This window comes from Orycteropus afer, unplaced genomic scaffold (assembly GCF_000298275.1).
Source record: "Orycteropus afer afer isolate SDZICR_OR568_19922 unplaced genomic scaffold, OryAfe1.0 scaffold00018, whole genome shotgun sequence".
Taxonomy (NCBI): Eukaryota; Metazoa; Chordata; class Mammalia; order Tubulidentata; family Orycteropodidae; genus Orycteropus; species Orycteropus afer.
Window position 1 is genome coordinate 8078576 of NW_006921605.1, and position 19362 is coordinate 8097937.

The 19362-nt window shown below is 55.0% G+C and overlaps 2 protein-coding genes across 2 annotated transcripts in view; one reads left to right on the plus strand and one right to left on the minus strand.

Moving 5' to 3' along the window:
* Positions 1–4235: 4235 nt before the first annotated feature.
* GPR142 (G protein-coupled receptor 142) lies at positions 4236–9929 on the minus strand. Its single transcript, XM_042783561.1, is given in 4 exon segments — positions 4236–5107; positions 8736–8894; positions 9843–9881; positions 9884–9929. Coding segments are annotated over 4 exon segments (1116 nt in total).
* A 5424-nt stretch (positions 9930–15353) lies between these two features.
* Positions 15354–19362, plus strand: part of BTBD17 (BTB domain containing 17) — a 4614-nt gene continuing 605 nt past the window's right edge. Inside the window, exons 1-3 of the mRNA XM_007959883.1 lie at positions 15354–15438; positions 16943–17219; positions 18899–19355. Coding sequence (XP_007958074.1) covers positions 15354–15438; positions 16943–17219; positions 18899–19355 — 819 coding nt within the window. The remainder of the gene's footprint in view (positions 15439–16942; positions 17220–18898; positions 19356–19362) is intronic.

The window sequence follows — 19362 nt, forward strand, 5'->3', positions numbered from 1 at the left end:
CACTCACTGGAGACAGACATCATACTTGGAAGGGTGTCAGCGGGGAAGAGGAAGATCCTTAATGAGATGAAGTGACTCAGTGGCTGCAGTATGGGCTCAAACACAGCACCAACTCTGAAGACCACGCAGGACTGGCCAGTGCTTTGCTTTGTTGTACATGGGGTCACGATGAGTTGGGTTGACTCAACGGCACCTAACAAAAACAACGTAGCAATCTAAGGAGTCCGCGTGGTGCAGTGGTGAAGTGTTTGGCTGCTAACCAAAAGGTCAGAGGTTTGGATCCACTGGCCACTCCATGGGAGAAAGATGGCAATCTGCTTCTGTAAAGATGTACAGCCTTAAAAACCCTATGAGGCAGTTCTGTCTTGTCCTATAGGGTTACTATGAGTTGGAATTGACTCCTCGGCACACAACAACACAGCCGTTTACTTGGGGAAATTTCTTAATGAAAGACACCCTCCCTCAGACATCTCTTTGGCAAGGCTTAATGCTTCAAGAACCTCATGATTGTTCAAGCATTAGGGAAGAAAGGAGTGATAATGTTTAAAGACGTAAGACTGGCTTTGAATCCTGCTACACCAATTTGGAGGAGCTCTGGTGGCATAGTGGCTAAGGCACTTAACTGCTAACCAGAAGGCTGGAGGTTCAAACCCACCAGCCACTCCTTGGAAGGAAAATGGGGCAATCTACTTCCATAGTGATACTGCCTCAGAAAATCAAGGAGGGGTTGCTATGAGTTGGGTCCGACTCGACAGCACATAAAAACAACAACAGCACTAATTTGGAGGAGAGAAAGGGGGTCAATGGGCTTCCTGGGGTTGTCACAACCAAGTACCACAAATCGGGTGCTTTATGGCAACAGAAATTTATCGTCTCGCAGTTCTTGAGGCCGGAAGTCCAGAGTCAGGGTGCCGGCAGGGCCAGGCTGTAGGGGAGGAGGGTCCCTTGTCTCGTCCCTCTCCTGGTAGCCCGTACGTTCTTTGACTTCTGCAGCATCTGTCCAGTGTGTGTCTCTGTCCTCATGTGGCACCTTCCCTCTGTGCCCATGTCCCTGTCTGTGCCCCTTCTCCCCAGCTTATGAGGCCCCTAGCCCTATAGGATTAGGGCCCACCCTCCTCCAGTATGATCTCGTGTTAACTAATTACTAATCTGCGAAGACTGTTTCCAGATAAGGTCACTTGCACAGATATTGGGGGTTAGGAACTTAACATGGGGGAGCATGATTCAATCTGTAACGGGTGAAGATTTCATTAAATAGCTAAGAGAAGTGTTACTTTCATAAAAAATTGGGTACACAGCCAAATTCACGTTTCTCTTCAATATAACTATATATTATGTGCCCCCCCCCAAATCCAAATTCATGGCCATCAAGTAGATTCCTACTCATAGTGACCCCCACTAAATTTCCAAGGCTGTAAATCTTTACAGAAGCAAACTGCCTCATTGCTCTCCCACGGAGCAGCTGGTAGGTTCGAACCACTGACCTTTCGGTTAGCAGCCAAATATCTTAAGCACAGCACCACCAGAGGTCCTTAAACATAGATACAGATGTCAGAAAATAACTGTGAACCCACTTTCAGAGCAGCCAAAACAGGTTGCAAACAGTTTGAAGTTTTTATTTTCAGAAGGACACTGAAAAGCTAACTGCCCTCAAATGTTAACGACATGTGAATGATAGTGACTAGGAGCAGCTGACCAAACTGGACAACATGAGATGTGAATGGTAGAAAGGAAGTTTGCATTTCAAAAGACTTGTGCAAACTACAATATTTCAGTGAGTGGATCAGGGAAGGAGGCCAGGGTAAATCAAACCATTGCAGTCTTGTCTCCTCTAGAGCCGGGGCCGGACGAGGAAAGTCCGTCCAGGATACAGTCAGAGTGGCTTTAAGGTCCTGCACTTCCATCTCAGTGACACGCCTACAAAAGTGCTGAGCACTTTGCTTTCAAGGTTAAAAGGCTAACAACAAGAATAGGTCCTTTCCTGAGCTCTTGGGACCAGATCAGCTTTAGAATTCAGGACTTCCCAGAGCCGAGAAAGGCAGCGTGCGGCCTACCCTGCGTGTTAGGCCAGGTTCTGGGCGGATGTGTCTGTAGCAAGGAGTACGCAAGCATTTAGAGTCGCAGGAATAAATAAACAAACTCGTTGTTGAGTTGATGCCGACTCACGGTGACTCCGTGTGTGTCACATCACAGGGTTTTCAATGGCTGAGATCTTATGGCAATAGACAGCCAGGCCTTTCTTCACAGTGCCAATGAGTGGATTAGAACTACCAACCTTGACTACATGAAGACGGTAAGAACTTTCCCACTCGTCTTCAGTGTGCGTACTGTGGCGGCTTGTGTGTTGCTGTGATGCTGGAAACGATGTCCCCATATTTAAAGGACCAACAGCATCACCCTTGGTGGACAGGTTTCACTGCAGCCTCCAGACAGAGACAGGCTGCGAAGAAGGACCAGGCAGTCTAGTCCTGAAACCAACTGGCCAGTGAAAACCTTAGGAATTGCTACCGATTGACACAGAGGCTGCAACAGCGGGCTCAAACACAGTGTCAGGTGTGAGCCTGGCATAGGACCGCGCAGTGTTTCGCTCTGTCGTACACGGACGGGGTCACTAAGAGTTGGAGCCGACTCAATGGCACCTAACAGTAACATAAATAGCCTCAGGTCAGTCCCAGTCAGATTTTGCCACTAGCTGAGTTTGTGTCAAACTTAGGAAGACGCTTCTGCTGCTCAGAGCCTCTGGGGTTTGGGATTGTGGGTGAAGGACTGGGGACCTGTCTGGATCTTGGTCTGAGCTTGGCTGAAACCCCCTGCCTGGAAGCACCCCTCAGAGGAGCAGAGGAGGGGCCAGCGGACCATCTATTTTGGACTGAACGTGTGCCTTGCACACACCTGGCTCTTGGCCTGTGTCATCCATTAAGGGGCTGCACAGGCTGGGACCTTGCAGTCAGGGCAAAGGTCAGCCCAGCCTGGCGGGGAAGCGGAGAGAGGCTGGAGGTCGCTAATGTGTTTACCCAGGGGCCGGAGCACAGGGGAGCCCATCTGCTGATCTCTCCAGCTGCCACTCTGCCGGCAGCCCTGAAAGCAGAGGGGGGCCCTAAGGGGTGCGGAGCGCTTTGCTCTCAAGGTTGAAACAGTAACAGCAACAAGAACAGACCCTTTCCTGAGCTCTTGGGACCAGATGAGCTTTAGAATCCGGGACTTTCCAGAGCCAAGAAAGCTGGCGTGTGGTTTATCCTGCGTGTTAGGCCAGGTTAGACAGGCAGTGTGTGGCCTACCCTGCGTGTTAGGCCAGGTTAGACAGGTGGCGTGTGGCCTATCGTGTGCTAGACCAGGCTAGAGGCCTATTTCCAAGGGGAATGGGCTCAGCGGGGTCAGCCAGAGGCTCCAGGGTCCTGCCAGCCAGGAAGGACACGGCTAAGTCCTCCCTTCCAGCTCCCCTGGCGCCTGGGTGAGAGGCCATTTCCTCTCCTCAGCAGCAGCATGGAACATTCTGGGCCCCGAATATGCCCTGGCTCCAGAGCAAGGAAGTAAGCACCAGACCAGGTGGTCTGAGACCCACAGGTTCCTGTCACCCCAGGGCTGGGGGCATCAAATCTGCTTTAAGGCTAACCCCTGAGCAGGTGCCAGCATTGCTCAGTGTAGCACACTTGGTTCTTCCAGGCCTTGACTCGTACAGACACCTTCCTTTTCACTCGGTATTGCCACTGGAAGCCAAAGAGGTGATTGATTTAAGGCATGGGAGGTGGGCACTCATCCATGCACCCATCCATCCATCCATCCATCCATGCATGCATCCATCCACCCATCCTTCTATCCATCCATGCATCCATCCACGTATCCATCCGTCCACCCATCCATGCATCCATGCACTCATTCATCCATCCATACATATATACATGCATCCATTTTTAGAGTCATCCATCCATCAACTAATTTAGCATCCATAATGTGCCAGGTGAATGTCCCTTGCAAAGGAATGACCATGGTAGCAGATGTTACTAGCTTGTGCCTGGCAAAGCCCTTTCTTCTTCCTGTGAAGTAGGAATTGCTGGTGAAGCTGATATAAGGGCTAGAGAAGTTGCCCTCCCTTATACTTGGAGAGCCAGCCCCAAGAGGAGGAGCTGTTGCTCCCACCTCTGAATGCAAAGCAGGGTGTTTTCTTGGGTACAACCATGAAGGTTCCAGCACCTGTGGCCCTGAGCATCCCAAGCTCCCTGGCCGGGCCCCCTCCTCTACAATTCTGTCCCTTTGGGGAGTCCTGGAGGCTTCAACACAGGTCCCCCCATCATGCCCTCTGGCCGTGACCCCAAGGTGCAGGGCAGGTGGGCATCATGGATGACCTCCCAGACTGTGACTCGGAAAGTCTTGCTGACAAAGCAGTACAGACCAAAGTTGACTGCTGTGTTGAGCATGGCTGCCATGTTGGCCACGTCCAAGGCCAGGTGAACTCTCCAGTCCCGGTGGACGGGGGCCACATACAGATGGTAGAGCATGACAAAGATCCGAGGTGCCCACAGGAGAGCAAAGAGTGTGGTGACACCCAAGAGGATGGCAGTGCTCTTGCCCACATGGAGCCGAAGCCCACTCTGCCCCCTCTGTCGGAGCCGGCAGACGATGGCTGAGTTGGTGACCAGGAAGACACCACAAGGGATGAAATAGACAGTGAGGCAGTGAGCCCACTTGAGGACCTTGTCCAGTGTGCCAGGAGGGTCTGCGTCCCTCCACACGTCCAACCACCAGTAGAAAGGGATGCCAGTCACCAGGGCAGCCCCCAGGACAGCAGCAATGGCTCGGCGGGTCCGGCCCAGGGATGAGGCCGCCCGGTGGTGCAGGGGGCGGCACAGGGCACTGTAGCGGTCGAGTGTGAGGAGGACGGAGATCCAGACCGAGGCATGGATGGCAGCAAACTCCAGGATGTTAGCTGTGCGCACCACAGCCTGGGGCACCTCGCGGGCCAGCACAGCACCCTGCAGAAGGAAGCCGACGAACACGATGACCACCTGGGTGACGATGTCCGAGGCCGTGAGCGCCAGGAGGTAATAGTAGGAGGCCTTCCTGGTCCTGGCAGCGAGGCGGGCCAGGGCCACCGTGGTCAGGAGGTTGACTGATGGCAGGCACCCGAGGGCATAGAGGAGAGAGGGCAGAGGTGTTAGTGAGGTAAGCAGCCTTGGTTTCCAAGGTGCTATCATTATCCCAAGAGTGTTGGTGGTGCACTGGTTAAAGCATTTGGCTGCTAACCAAAAGGTCAGCAGTGTGAACCCATCAGCTTCTCTGTGGGAGAAAGATGAGGCAGTTGGCTTCTGCAAAGATGGACAGCCTTGGAAACCCTGTGGGGCAGTTCCTGTCTGTCCTTTAGGGGTGCTGTGAGTCGGAATCGACTCCATGGCAGTGGGTGTGGTTTGGACTTTGCTGCTATAAAGATTGACAGCCTTGGAGACCCTGTGGGGCAGTTCCACTCTGCCCTCTAAGGGCACTGTGGGTCAGAATGGACTCCACAGCAGTGGGGTTGATATATCATCATTCCTCCCAACTACTTGGCTTCTCTCTTCCTCTGTCTAGACCTTTCTTTCTTTTTAAAATTTTATTATGATTTGGGTGAAAGTTTACAGAGCAAATTCATCTTCTATACAGCAGTTCACATATACTTTGTCTCATGACATTGACTGCAATCTCCCACAATGCAACAGCTCTCCTCCCACTTCCTTCCCATTGCCACCTCTTCCCTGTGTCCTTCCCTCCCATGCACTCTGGCCCCCCGAGCTGTCTCCCTGTGTATACACAGCCTTTCTATTCTCCCATGATTGTTCTCTCCAAGGAGTGTATCTACCTAATGTAAATGTTCAGCTCACATGCCTATCTTTTGTTGGGCTGGCAGCCACAGGAGTGGGTTCAGTTCCAGACCTGAAGGGCAGCTAGGGGCCATAGTCTCAGGGGTTCCACCAGGCTCTGTCAGACCAGCAAACCTGGTCCCCCCCCCTCCTTTTTTTTTTTTATGATTTTGAGTTTTGTTCCACATTGTTCTCCCTCTCTATCCAGGATCTCCTACATAGAGACCCCTCTGAGTGGTTGACAGTGGTAGCCGGGCACCATCTAGTTCTTCTGGTCTCATAGTCATATAGACTGTGGATCATATGGTGTACCAGTTGCTTGGACTAATTGTGTCTTTTGGTTTTCTTCGTTCTTCTTTCCTCTGGACCAGGAAAGACCCATCGTTGCATCTAGATGGCTGCTTGCAGGCTTATAAGATCCCAGTCGCTACTCACCAAAGCAGGATGTGAAACATTGTTTTTGTGTAGTATGTTACGCCAATTGAGCTTGATGTCCCCTGCGACCATGGTCCTGAGCCTACAGGTCCAACTACTGGCTCCCTCTGGGTAGCTGTGTGTGCCCAAGAAGTAACTACAACCTTGTCCCTTGTCAGCTCTACTATACACCAGGGAATTCTTACAGAACATATAAATACACTTGTAGAAACACTGTCTGCCAACCCAATACATAGTCATGGGCACACTCCTCCCTGCATAGATATACTTAATAGTTCAGCCTGTCCACTCAATTATCCACCTGTAGATCAATGTTTGCCATCACTGACAACGCAGTATTGTATGTGCAAAAGGGTTCATCTTTGTTGTCTGTACCTCCCATGCACCTCTCTATGTCTTCCTCTTCCTCAATGCCGCTGTGTTGATCACTCACATTTGGTACATTGCCCTTCTCTTCACCCAGATCAATACTTGTCTCTACCTATCTAGCAGTGTTCCCTCCCCTCCTGTGGTAGTTAATTTTGTGTGTCAATTTGGCTAGGCCTGGTTGAGTGGTGGGGCAGCTGGATGTAGTTACTCCCCATGGTCAGACTGGTAATTAACTCCATGGTGGAATGTATTGGAGCAGCTGAGTAGCTGCTTTAGGGATATGGTCTGCTTCTCGTATATAAGAAACAGCTTTGGACTGGTCTCTAGCTTATGGCACGTGTGAACCCTGCATGTAGCCGTGTTGTTGTTCAGCAGCCTGCCATGCTCTGCCGATCATGGGACTTTTCATGGACTTGAATTAATGACGTGCCGTGTGGTTTGGTAACATTGGGACTGTGCCTTTTTATTTGTCAACCTTGGGCTTCTCAGCCTCAGCAGCCAGCAGCTGAGTAAAGAAAAGCCTCCAGCTTCGGTGGGCTGGGAGTAGGAGGTGGAGCTGAAGCCCAAGGTTGAGGGGCTTTCACCCAACCTCTAGAGCCTGACACTTTGAACTTGGACTTAAAGCCTCCAAATTTTAAGAATAAACTCCTGTTTGATAAGGCCATCCCATTTGTAGTATATTCTTGTCAGAGCAGTGCTAGTAACCAAAACACCTCCCCTCCCACCCCTGGTAACCAACAAAGAAAATTTCCTTCCATATATAAGCCTTTCCTTGACTTTTTACAATAACAGACTAATACAATATTTGTCTTCTGTGATTGTGATTTCACTCAGCATAATGTCCTCCAAGTTCATCCACGTTATGCAGTGTTTTGCAGATTCTACATTATTCTTTAGGGCTGCATAGTATTCCACTGTGTATATGTATCATAGTTTGGTTATCCATTCTCCTGTTGATGGGCACCTATGTTATTCCCATCTTTTTGCTATTGTGAATAGTTCTGCGATGAACACAGGTGTGCATATATCGGTTCTTATCCTGGCTCTCACTTCTTTAGGATATATACCTAGTAATGGGATTGCTTTTCCATGGGTTTCTAGACCTTTCTTAAAGCCCATTTTGTCATGAAGACTAACCAGACCACCCCTGCCCATCCACACACTGCAGGTCACTGACTTCACTCTGGGGTGAGGCTTCTGTGCTTACACACAGGTAAACTCACTCACAGGATGTCCTCAGAAGCCACCTGTCCCTGTGACAGCTACCTGTTCCCTTCCAGGCCCTGTGTGGTGGTGAAGCACTCAGCTGCTAGCCAAAAGGTCAGCGGTTCAAACCCAGCATCCACTCCACGAGAGAAAGATGTGGCAGTCTGCTTCTGTAAAGATTTACAGCCTTGGAAACCCTTTGGGGCAGTCTGACTCTGTCCTCTAGGGGTGCTGTGAGTCGGAATTGACTCTGGCACACAACAGCAAACACTATGTCCTCCCAAGGGAGTCCCTGTGTAGTACAAACGATTCACACAATCGACTGCTAATCAGAGGGCTGGAAGTTAGAACGCCTCGGAAGAGAGGCCTGGCTGTCTATCTCCAAAACCTTATAGAGCACAATGGCACTTTCACACACATGGGGTCGCCATGAGGCAGAAACAACTTGGTGGCAACTGATTCCATGTCTTCCAAAGAGGCTCCCTGAGGACAGGGATGGGTGTTCTTACTGGACTTGGGGAAACCCTAAGGTTGAGACCATCTCTCTTTTCCCATATTCATGCCCTCACCCCTACCCCAATTTTTACTCTCCTGGGACCTTGCAGATCGAACAGAGCTGAGAACCGTCTGATGATTGTAGTCACCTAGGAGGGTGGCCACTGCCAGGGTGAGGGGCTCTGCTCTGGTGAAAGCTTGGATTTATCTGTTGAGAACCCCAAATCCTAGCCCCTCACTTTTATGCCCTTCTGGGCTTTGCTCTCCAGAACGCTCCCCTAAGGGGAGCCCTAGGACCCATGATCCTGGGTCTCGGGCCAGCTCGAAAGTTGGCCCCCTCGAGAGAGGGCCCTGATTTTTCCCCAAGCCCGAGACCCCAGCTCCCAGCTCCCGACTCACCAGGCAGCCCCAAGCCCAGCAGGATGCTGTAGTAGATGACAGGGATGATGCCAGCCACACACGGGGACCTGTCTGAGATCTCCGGCCAGGGCCCTTCAAACTCCAGGCTGGGCCCACTGCCATTGGGTGTGGGCAGCTGGGTCATTCGTGGCTGGCCAGCTGGGAAGGGCAGAGGGCAGTGTTAGGGCACGTGGTCTCTTTCCAGCAGCTCCACCCTGATGCTGGGATCTATTCTTCTGTGCCCCCTGCTCTATGCAGACCCTTGATCAGATCAGCCAGGTGGCAACCGCTATAGCCCTGAAAATTCATGCCACATCCATCCCCATCTCACCCCACTTCCCCTGTCCTGGCTCCCCCGCTAATGGGAAGGGGTTCTTGGCAGCGTCTCTTGCTGTTGTAGGGACCACTTCTTGCTTGGCTTTCCTCCTGTGGGTCTCCATCCTTGACAGGCTGCACAGCAGAGTCACAGGGGCATTTGTCAAATGCAGATTCCTGGGCCTCACTCCGGGCAGTGTGGCCAGAGGCTCAGCAGTGTGGCCAGGCCATCTGCATTTATAACATGCACCCTGGGCGACTCTGACCCACAGATTCGCAGCAGCTGCCAGACTTCAATCAACAGCCATCCCCCCCTCCAAGGAGAGACCCTTTCTGGGTTCCTCTCTCCTATCGGCTCATGGGATGCATGAGTGGAGCGGGCACGGCTGTCAGATGAACAGAGTCCCGGGTGGTGCAAACGGTTGACAGCCTGGCTGCTGACCGAATGAATGGCTGGGGGGTCAAGTCCACCCAGAGGCACCTGGGAAGAAAGATAGTGCAATCTACTTCCGAAAAGTCGGCCTCTGAAAGCCCTGTGGGGCACGGTTCTCCTCTGGCACACAGGGGCTCACTGTGAGCAGCACCTCGTGGCTGGTTCAGACGAGCAAACTGGGCCCAGAGGGGAGGGGGACCTGCCCTCCATCCCACGGCGGGATGAGAAGCATCTTAGATCTTGTTGGGATCCACCTTCCAGCTTCAGAGTTCCTGCTGCAGCCCCCCGCCCACTACATCCACTTCCTCCCCCATCCCACCACCATTGTGGGGGCCACCACCGGCCCCTACAGAGCTTACCTGCCTCTTGTCCCGCAAGTCCCATGCTCCTGGGTCCTAGGTCACCTGTGGCTTTTTCTGGGGGCCCCGGCAACTTCCTCCCAGCATGGGCAGGTGCCCCCACCCCTGCTCAGCTCACCAAGTGGCTGTCTGCGGCTAAGCCAGTCAGAGAGCAGGGGGCGGGGTTGGGGGGGAGGAGGGAGGGGGAGGAAGGAAAAGGTGGAGCCGAGGCAGGGGAATGAATCTGTGGGAGACGTCTCCAGGGGCCAGCCAGGATCCCCCAGGGCCCCCAGGCAGGAGAGGGGCCCATTTGCGGGTGGGGCTTCAGGGAGAGAGAGGCTGGGGGTACAGTATAGGTCTATCTGCTTTGGGCAGGGGCTGGTGAAGTGAAGCGGCACGGTCAGGGCCCTGGGTGGGCTACCTCACGAGTAGGATCTGGGTGGGATCCGGGCGGGCTCAGCTGGGTGGCCACCCCTGGGGTTGAGGACACCTGGGGGACCGGGCTGTGATCTGGAGAGAGGTCACTGGACCAGGCTTGCAGGGGCTGGTCCTATCGAGGCTGCAGGATGGGCTGGCCCACCGAGGGGCTGCTGGCCTGGTAGGGTGGCCTGGCAGGGAGCAGTGGGCAGTGGTGAGGGGTGGCTGCTGGGAGAAGCCCTGTGTGAGGTGCGCAGCCCGGCAAGCTGTTGTTTTGCTGGCCCTGGTGAAATGGACCATCCTCCAGGACTCTATTAGCCACTGGCAAATAAACACCAGCCGGTGCCGGGGGCTCTCTGGAGAGGCTGGTATCTGCCCTCCTCTCCCCTCCCTGGGAAGAGGGAGCAGAGCAACCACAGTGGCCCCAGCTCAGGACCAACTGCGGAGCGGAGCTAGGACCTGGAATGGTTCCCATGGGGCACCCTCAGAGTGAACAGAGAGGCCTTCCCGCTTCCAAGTTAGAGCCACACCAAGCTGGAACATCTCCGTCTCTGGATCCCTAGCCACACTGTCATGCAGCCAGCGAGGTACTCACAGCTGTGGCCTTGCTGCCCCCTGGTGGCCATGTCCTGCTACTGCTGGCCTCCAGGATCCCTTGGCTTTGTACTGTCCGTCTGGATGGGGCAGAGGGTTAAGAAGCCTACACTCCCCGCTCAGGACAGGTCCCCAGACACAGTGTCCAGGCCCCCAGGCCCCAAAAGCACAAGCATCCTAGATAACTCCCCATGCTGTCTCCTCCTGGCACCTTGAGGGTTTTTCTCCCATCACCGATAAGTCAATTCCATTTCATGGCAACCCCTGTGTTACACAGTGGAAATGCTCCATAGGGTTTGTTGGTTGTGATATTTATGAAACCAGATGGCCAGGCCTTTTTTCCACGGTACTGCTGGGTGGGTTCAAACCACCGATCTTTAGGTCAGCAGTCGCGTGCAAACCCTTTGCGCTACCCAGTGACCTAAAATGATGCTAGGGCAAGTCTAAGGGACAGCTTGCTCTGAGAAGCTACCTGAAGCAGTGGTGCAAAGGCCAGCTGAGCGCGGGGCAAGGAAGCGCTGACCTTCAGCAAGTGTCCACCCTGTCCCTACACTTTCAAGGCTGACTCTGGTTACCTCCCTTTTGTGCAACAGGTCACTGGGGCTCAAAGAAGATAAGCAACCGGGCTAAGGTCACAGAGTGAGGATGTGGTCACTAGAATTTGAACTTAGGTTTCTCTTCTGCACCTCTTCCCCAGAGCTGCTCACCTTGAGCTCCTGGAGGCTTCTCGTGAAGAACAAGAGCTTGGGAAGGGAGAGGCACGGACTCAGGAAGAGTGAGACATGGACCAAAGGGCAGCACTGGGATGGGGAAGAGCATCCCCAATTGGAACAGCAGGGTCGGGAGAGTGAGGCCGGACTATGGCCGTGCCTGCGTGATGGGACCCACTCCGCTTCAGGGCAGGTTCTGGCACTATGTGAGCTACTTCAGGGACAATGCCTTCCAGCTTACCTTTAGGGTGTCCCTGGGTTACATGGGCCTGCCACCTGAACTCATGACACCTCGCTCCCCAATCTAAGTGTCTGAGTCACACAGTGGACCTCGAGTCTGGCAGGGACACATCACGGGTGTCAGAGAGGCCCTGCCCCCCCCCCCCTTGTCATCTCCATCCAGGTCTGACCCCTCACCCGCCCTAAGCTTTATGAGTTTCCGGTTGTTCTGCATTATGATTCCTCGCCCCATGGGGTCTTCCAGGGCTACTGGACAGCTTCTCAGAAGAGCCCTCAGAGGCTGCAGAAAGAAAAGCCAAGCAGGAAAGTGGCACTTGAAGGTTCTACCTGGCTGAGACCTCACTCAAGTCACTCGGTCGTAAACACTCCCGTCTCGGACAGAACAGCTCCTCTCTGGGAATGATTCTTGCTGGTGAACCTGTCAGACTTGCTCTCAAGGAACGTGTGGAGCCCATCCAGAGTCAGAGGGCAAAATGCAGGTCACATCACAGGTTCTCCACTCAAGAGATTACACAGGGCAAACGTCCTCTTTCCTTCCTCCTGCCCCAGGACAAGCACACACACATGCACATAGGTGTGCATGCATGTGTGTATGCACACATACATGTGAACACAGAGCATACATGTGTATGCATGCACACACAGGCATGTACATGTGCTTGCATGTGCACATGCATACAAGCACATGGTGCATGAAAATAGACGTGCATGCATACATGTGCACACGCATACACACAGACCTACACATGTGTATATGTGCACATGTACATAGATGCATGTGCATATACATAAACATAGGCACACATACATGCACATGGTGCATGAAAACAGACATGCATGCATATATGTGCACACACAAATACACAGAATATACATGTGTATGTGTGCACATGCATAAACATAGGCACACATGCAGGCACATGCACACACATACATTCCAGCAAACATTGAGCCAAGAAAATAGAACGGAGCACACCTCTAAGTCACTGAAGGAGGCTCAGGGTTAAGGGGGGACAGCAATATCAGGAGCTGGGGGCTCGCAGAGATGGGAAGTCAGAGGGGACCCTTCTGGGTCTTCTGGTTTTCTGGGACCTTCCAGCTCCCTTCCTGCTTGAAATGCCATCCTCTAGGTTGTAGATCTTACCTTGGGGTGTGCATGACAATCATCATGGTGCTGAAAACCACAGAGGGCCAGGCCGTGTCCCCGGGCAGTTCTGGCTCCTAGGTGGAGTGTGGGTGATTTCAATGCAGGGAGGCTGTACTTCAGGAAAGACCGATGTCCACCCTCTGGGAGGCTGGGATTAACAAGTGGTCTACCAAAGGCTGTCCTCTGGTCACCAACCACACTCCTACTGGGAAGCACCCAAGTGAAAGCCGGGCTGCCCTCGGAGACCTGGGGCCTGGTGTGCAGGGGCTCTGACTGGCCGGGCCTGGCCGGGAAGGTGGTGCAGCCCACGGGAAAGGCAGGCGGGCAGCCAGTGAGCCAGCAAGGGCTGCTGGGCCTGGCCAGGGGAGCCAGGCATGAAAGTCAGAGGACGGGCTTCCGCTGGGTCAACAACGCTCTCTGCCAACCCGGACGAGGCAGATGCCAGACCCCATTCCTGCCCTCTCTGTGGCTCCAGAGAGGGGGTGGAGCTGGCGGCCTCATTGTGCCAGCCCGGGGCAAAAATCAGTGCATCGAACTGGTCCCAGGAATCCAGAGAACAAGGGCGGGGACACTCCAGCCCATCCCCAGTCAAGGGTCTGGTGCAGGGAAAAACTCAGCTGGTGCTCTCGGGATATCACTTCAACTCATCATCCTCAAAGGGGTCCCTCCCGTGAGGAGCAGGGCAGGCCCCGCAGTCTCTGAGGGGCGACCTCCACAGCACCCACCCTCCTGTTCCCTTCTCTTCCCATCAGCCTGTGGTCTGACCCTCCTCCCTCAGTCACCTTTGTTCTAGAGAAGACAAGTCAGTCTGTGTCATCACCACTGGGTACTGGCACTGTAAGCTCCTGCAGAGCCGGACCCCAACTCAAGTGACTCCACCCACCACGGAACAAAATGCTACCCAGCCCAGCGCCAGCCCCGTGATCTGTCTAGGGATGTGACCACTACGATCCACAGTATTTTCATGGGCTGATTTTCAGAAGATCACCAGCCCTTGCTTCCTACTCTGTCTTAACCTCGTAGCTCCACTGAAACCTGCTCGGCCTCCGAGCAACACGCAAGCCTCCACTGACCGACAGAATGCCCATGAGGTGCACTCCTGGGACCAGAACCAGGGTCTCCCGCATGGAAGGCGAGAAGTCTACCTCTGCGTCACCGCGGAGCACCCAGAAGCACACTCCCTTCCCGAGACTGGGACCTTGCTCTCTGCTGCGGTTCCCCTACAGCGTCTGTCTCCTTGGAACTCCGGGAGGGAACCATTACAGTTGGAAGCTGGACAGAAGCTGGTAAAAGCAGTCTTCCAAAGAACGTGGAAACCTGAGACCATTTGGGGAAGATGAATTAGGGGGAGGAAGTGAGGGGGCAGAGGCAGGCCCAGGCTGAAGGGGGCGGGGCTGTCTGGGAGGGCCAGCCTCCCGGGAGGCAGCCAGCCCTGCTCTGGGCATTGGTCCTCCCCATGCCACCGAGCATAGGTCAGCCTCACCATCCTTAGCTCACCCTTGGCTCACCTTGACCCTGGGTGGAGGAGGGATGGCCATAGTTCCCATAGGACCTCCCTAAAAGCCCATCACCCCCTCCCCAGGACATGCCAAGAACACTTTTCAACAAAGAATGTGGAAATGATAGCCACTACCTGCCAGGTCCCAACACGAGGCCCTTGCCCTCTTCTGAGAGCCACCAGTGTTCCCAGTGTCGTCCAGCAGACCCTGACTCGCAGCCATCTCACACAAGTCAGAGTAGAACCAGGCTTTGCAGGGCTTTCTATGGCTGGTTTTCAGAAGCAGTTCACTAGGCCTTTCTTGGAAGGCGCTCGGGTGGACTTGAACCTCTCATCTTTGGTCGCAGGCCAGCGCATTAACTGACCATCCAGGCACTCACTGCAGAGAGCTAGCCCATCCTAAAATGGGGCTGGGGGCCTGAGCAGCCTTTTCCTGCTCCCCTTCCAGGCGGACCACGGCACTCCAGCCAAGATGCTGCCAAGCCTGCTCCGTGCTGGGCCAGAGACTGAGGCTGAGCCCGGGGAGGGTGTGGGGGGGAGAGCGTTGGGGGGTTAGGGACCCTGGGGGTGCTGGGAGTTCTGGAGCCCCCTGCCTGCACTCCAGAGGGCCTCCAGTTTTGCAGGAGAGGGCCAACTGGCCCCGTGAGGGGTGAGGAGACTGGGGGAGGGGGCCGGATCTGTCCCCCTCCGGGGCCCACAGCCAGCACAATAGCCCCTGAAGCTGCCACTCTCGGGCTTAAGTGGTTGCCTGGGCAACAGCTGGGGCCAGTTTCCACCAATCCAGGCTGAGGTCGGTGGGGGAGGGAGGCCATCCAGGAAGGGGGTGCTGTCTGCCTTGTGCTGGGTCCTATATAAGGAGGAGGGAGGTGGCGGGAGTGATCTGGGCTCTGTGTCCCTGCAGTAAACTTGGGGGCGTGGACACAAAGATGCCCCGGGAAGGATGTGCCATGCCTGGGTCCTGGGGCAGCTTCTGGGCCATCCTGACCTTGGTGGGCCTGGCCACTCGCACAGGTGAGTGAGCGTGGGTGGGGGCGGGGTGGGGGCAGGGAGGAGGAGCAGGGAGAGTCTCAATAGCTCCAGGGTGCTTCTTCTCCAGAAAGCAGGGCAGCCTGCCTGGGAGGAGGAGGGGCTGGGACCTAAAGACACTTCCATTGTTCGGGGCCCAAGCGGAGGCTAGGGGAGCCCATCAGCATTCAAGTCCTCAGAGTGACAGCTTGGGGAGGCGGGGCTAGAGATTAACCCCTGCTTCTTTCTTGGCCTTTCTTCGTCCCCTCCCCCCTTACACCCAGACGCTCTGCTCTTGTTTGAGCCCTGTCTGCCAGAGTCCAAGGCATTGCGCTTGTGTGAGTGTGTGCATGTGTGTATGTGCATGGGTGAGTTGTATGTATGCGTGTGTGCGTGCACGGGTGAGTTGAGTATGAGCGTATGTGAGTATTCGTGAGTGTGTGCATGAGTGAGTGGGTGAGTGCATGTGTATATGCAGGCGCACACGTGAGTGTGTGAGCATGTGAGTGTGTGCACGAGTGTGCATGGGTTTGGGTGTGGGAGTTGGGGTGCCCTTGGTTGTTGTCAGACACACTTGGGGAAGGTGCTAGGTCTTCTCAGAGCCTGAGGCTTCCTGTAGCTGAGCCCACATCTCCATCTGACCTGGAAGAGGAAGCCAGGCTCCATACCTGGTTGCCGGCAGTGGCCCACGTGGCACCAGGTGGCCCCCTGCACTTTCTTGGAGTGCACCTGCTGGACGTGGGTCCCTGTCTGAGATCAGGCCCCTAGAGAGCAGGCTGGGCTTCCTTTCCAGGCCCACAGCCTCCTCCCACTGCAGCCTCCCTGCTTCCCTCAGCTCCCAGCTCCTCCTCTTCAAGGGCTTTCGCACATTGCTTCCTCTGTGGATGCGCTTCCGCTGGCCAGCTCCTTCTGGTCATTTTCTCAATGAGCCCTTACCTGATTCCCACGTCTAGAGCAGTCCCACCCTGTTCCGATCACTCTCTTACGTGTCACAGTCTAAAACCAGAGTGTGTGTCCTGGGTCTAAGACGCCAATATGAGCTTTGTTGAATGCTAGACTTGTTATCCCAAGCTCCCAGGAGAGTGTCTGGCACACAGTACGCTTGGTAAATATTCCTTCCTATACGCACCACTTATCCCAACAACTCCCAACAATTCCTCAAGAAGTGGGACAGGCAGGGACCAAGAGTTCCCTTAACCCTTGCTTGAGGGTCTGGCATCATGAAGATAGCTCTGGGCACGCCGTGCCATGCCTGGCTCCTGACCTCTCCCTGCCCAGAACCAACGCCCCTTCCAAGAGCAGCACGACATTCCCCACCCAGGAAGCGCCTGTATGCACACACGTGTGTCCACGCACCTGATGGTACAAACAAGTGTGCATGCACAGCCTCCTAGGCCTGCTGCCCCTCTGCTCACACTCATGCGCACACGTCTCCAGTTGGTCCCTCTGCGCCTCCACCTGGCCCCAGGCCCAGGGGCCCTTTCAGGCTGTGTGTTCCTTCCTGCGGCAGCCCAGCGAGCCGATGGTGGTGGGGAGGCAGCGGGTCCTTCCATCAACCACTCCCCGATGCTGCTCCAGCGCCTGCAGGAGCTGCTGCGGCAGGGCAACGCCAGCGACGTGGTCCTGAGGGTGCAGGCCACGGGCACGGAAGAGGTCCGCATCTTCCACACCCACCGCCTGCTGCTGGGCCTGCACAGCGAGCTCTTCCGGGAGCTGCTACAGAACCAGAGTGAGGTGGTGCTGCCGGAGTCCAGGGACTGCGCCGCTGTCTTTGACAAGTTCATCAGGTGAGGCAGGGCAGGTGTGGGGGCCCTTCACCCCTTCCCAAGCCCCTGGCTCCTCCACCCACAGGGTCACCGAAGCCCGGCCCCTCAGAGGTCGAGTGGTGCCAGGGCAGCCGCACTTTCATCCGTTCTCTGCTGTACTCTGAGATGCCATCCAACCCCTCGCCTTGGCTCGGTGCTCTGTGTTTGTTTGATATTGTTGTTCCAAGTCCCTCACAGCTGTTTCCAAACCTGGCCAGGGAGCTTTTAAAAACTGCAGAGTTTTGGACTTCACCCAAGAGGGTGGGCTTCACGTCGGGGGTTGGACCCAGCAATCATTTCTTAAACCCTCCCTGTGGTCTCGGTGTCTGGCCAGATTTGGAATCGCTGAGCTAGGGAGCTGGAAAAGTCAGCCAGCTCTCCCCCACTTCCTCTGCTTCCTGCCACTTTGCCGCAGGGGGCACCATTCATACTGCAGTCTTCGAGAATAACCCTGCTTTCATGAGACTTGGGTTTCTCGGCCAATGACAGAGACTCCTGTAATGACAATGGCTTCAACAAAACAGCTACTGAATGCCAGCCGTCACTTCCAAGTTCCAGGCAACAGGAAGGGGGATAAAACAGAAGGGCAAAAAAGGGTCTCTGCCTCACCCCTCATTGGGCATTTAAGCAGTCTTCCCCTAATCCCATACAGTACCTTCTCGTAAGACTACATCTTACATCTCATTGACTAGACGGTAGAGACATGGCCACCCCCACTTTAAGGGAGGCCAGAAACATGGTCTTTTATCCCTGGAGGCAAACAAAGCCTGCTGAAAGGCCAGAGGAAGGGGAGAAATGGGCGGGCACAGGAGTGTCTCTAGCAGGTGCTGCCACACCCCTATAGAGTGTGTGCCAGAGACAGTAGCAGACTGAGCTGGAGACGGCAAGAGTTCTATTAGTGAGAAGGGGGGACAGACACAGAGAGATGGGTTCTCGAAAAGAAAATGGGGAGGGAGACTTGTGTTGACCACCTACTCTGGGCGAGTATTCTGTTTCTTCCTACCTCCTGATAAACCATAGGGCTGCATGTTGTCCCTGTTCTAGATGAGAAGACTGAGGTTCGAGGAGGTTAAACGGCTTGCCCAGTTTCATAGCAAGTAGGTGGGAGGGGTCAGGCTGGTATAGGGTAGCGCTGCACCCCTTCCCAAACCCCTGGCTCCTCAACCCACAGAGCCACAGAAGCCAAGGCCCCTCAGAGGTTCCAACCCAGGTCCTGCTGTCCCCAGACTGCAAATTCCACAATGGGGGGAGCCACTTCTGCCTTGTTCTGGGCGAATGCTTGGCATCTAGGTGTTGTTGATAGTTGCCATTGATAGTTGCCATGGAGACTCCACGTGACAGCAGAACTGCCCTGTGGCCTTTCTAGATAATAATCTTTACAGAAGCAGGTCACCAGGCCTTTCTGCCAAAGAGCAGCAGGGTGCTTTCAAACCTCCAACCTTCTGTCCAGCTCGCTGTACCACCAGAGCACCTAGCAGATGCTCAATAAATTCATGCTAGTTCATTGTCACCAGGAGAAACAGAAGGAACAGCGGTGGGAGGGCCCTTGAGAAGCCGAGACAGGACGCCTCAGGACCACTGGGCCATGTGGGTCCCCTACAGACTAGAGAAAGCAGCTGGTAGGTGGCCACCGCTTCATCTCTCGCCTCTTCTCTCCGCAGGTACCTGTACTGTGGCGAGTTGACGCTGCTGCTAGCTCAGGCCATCCCCTTGCACAAGCTGGCCACCAAATACGGCGTGGCCTCCCTGCAGCGGGGCGTGGCCGAATATATGCGCGCGCACCTGGCTGGGGGCGCCGGCCCGGCGGTGGGCTGGTACCACTACGCCGTGAGCACTGGCGACGAGGCGCTGCGCGCCAGCTGCCTGCAGTTCCTGGCCTGGAACCTGTCGGCCGTGGCGGGTAGCGCCGAGTGGGGCGTGGTGAGCCCCGAGCTGCTGGCGCAGCTGCTGCAGCGCTCGGACCTGGTGCTGCAGGACGAACTGGAGCTGTTCCACGCGCTGGAGGCCTGGCTGGGCCGCGCGCGGCCGCCTTCCGCCGTGGCCGAGCGCGCGCTGCGCGCCATCCGCTACCCCATGATCCCGCCGGCGCAGCTGTTCCAGCTGCAGGCGCGCTCGGCCGCGCTGG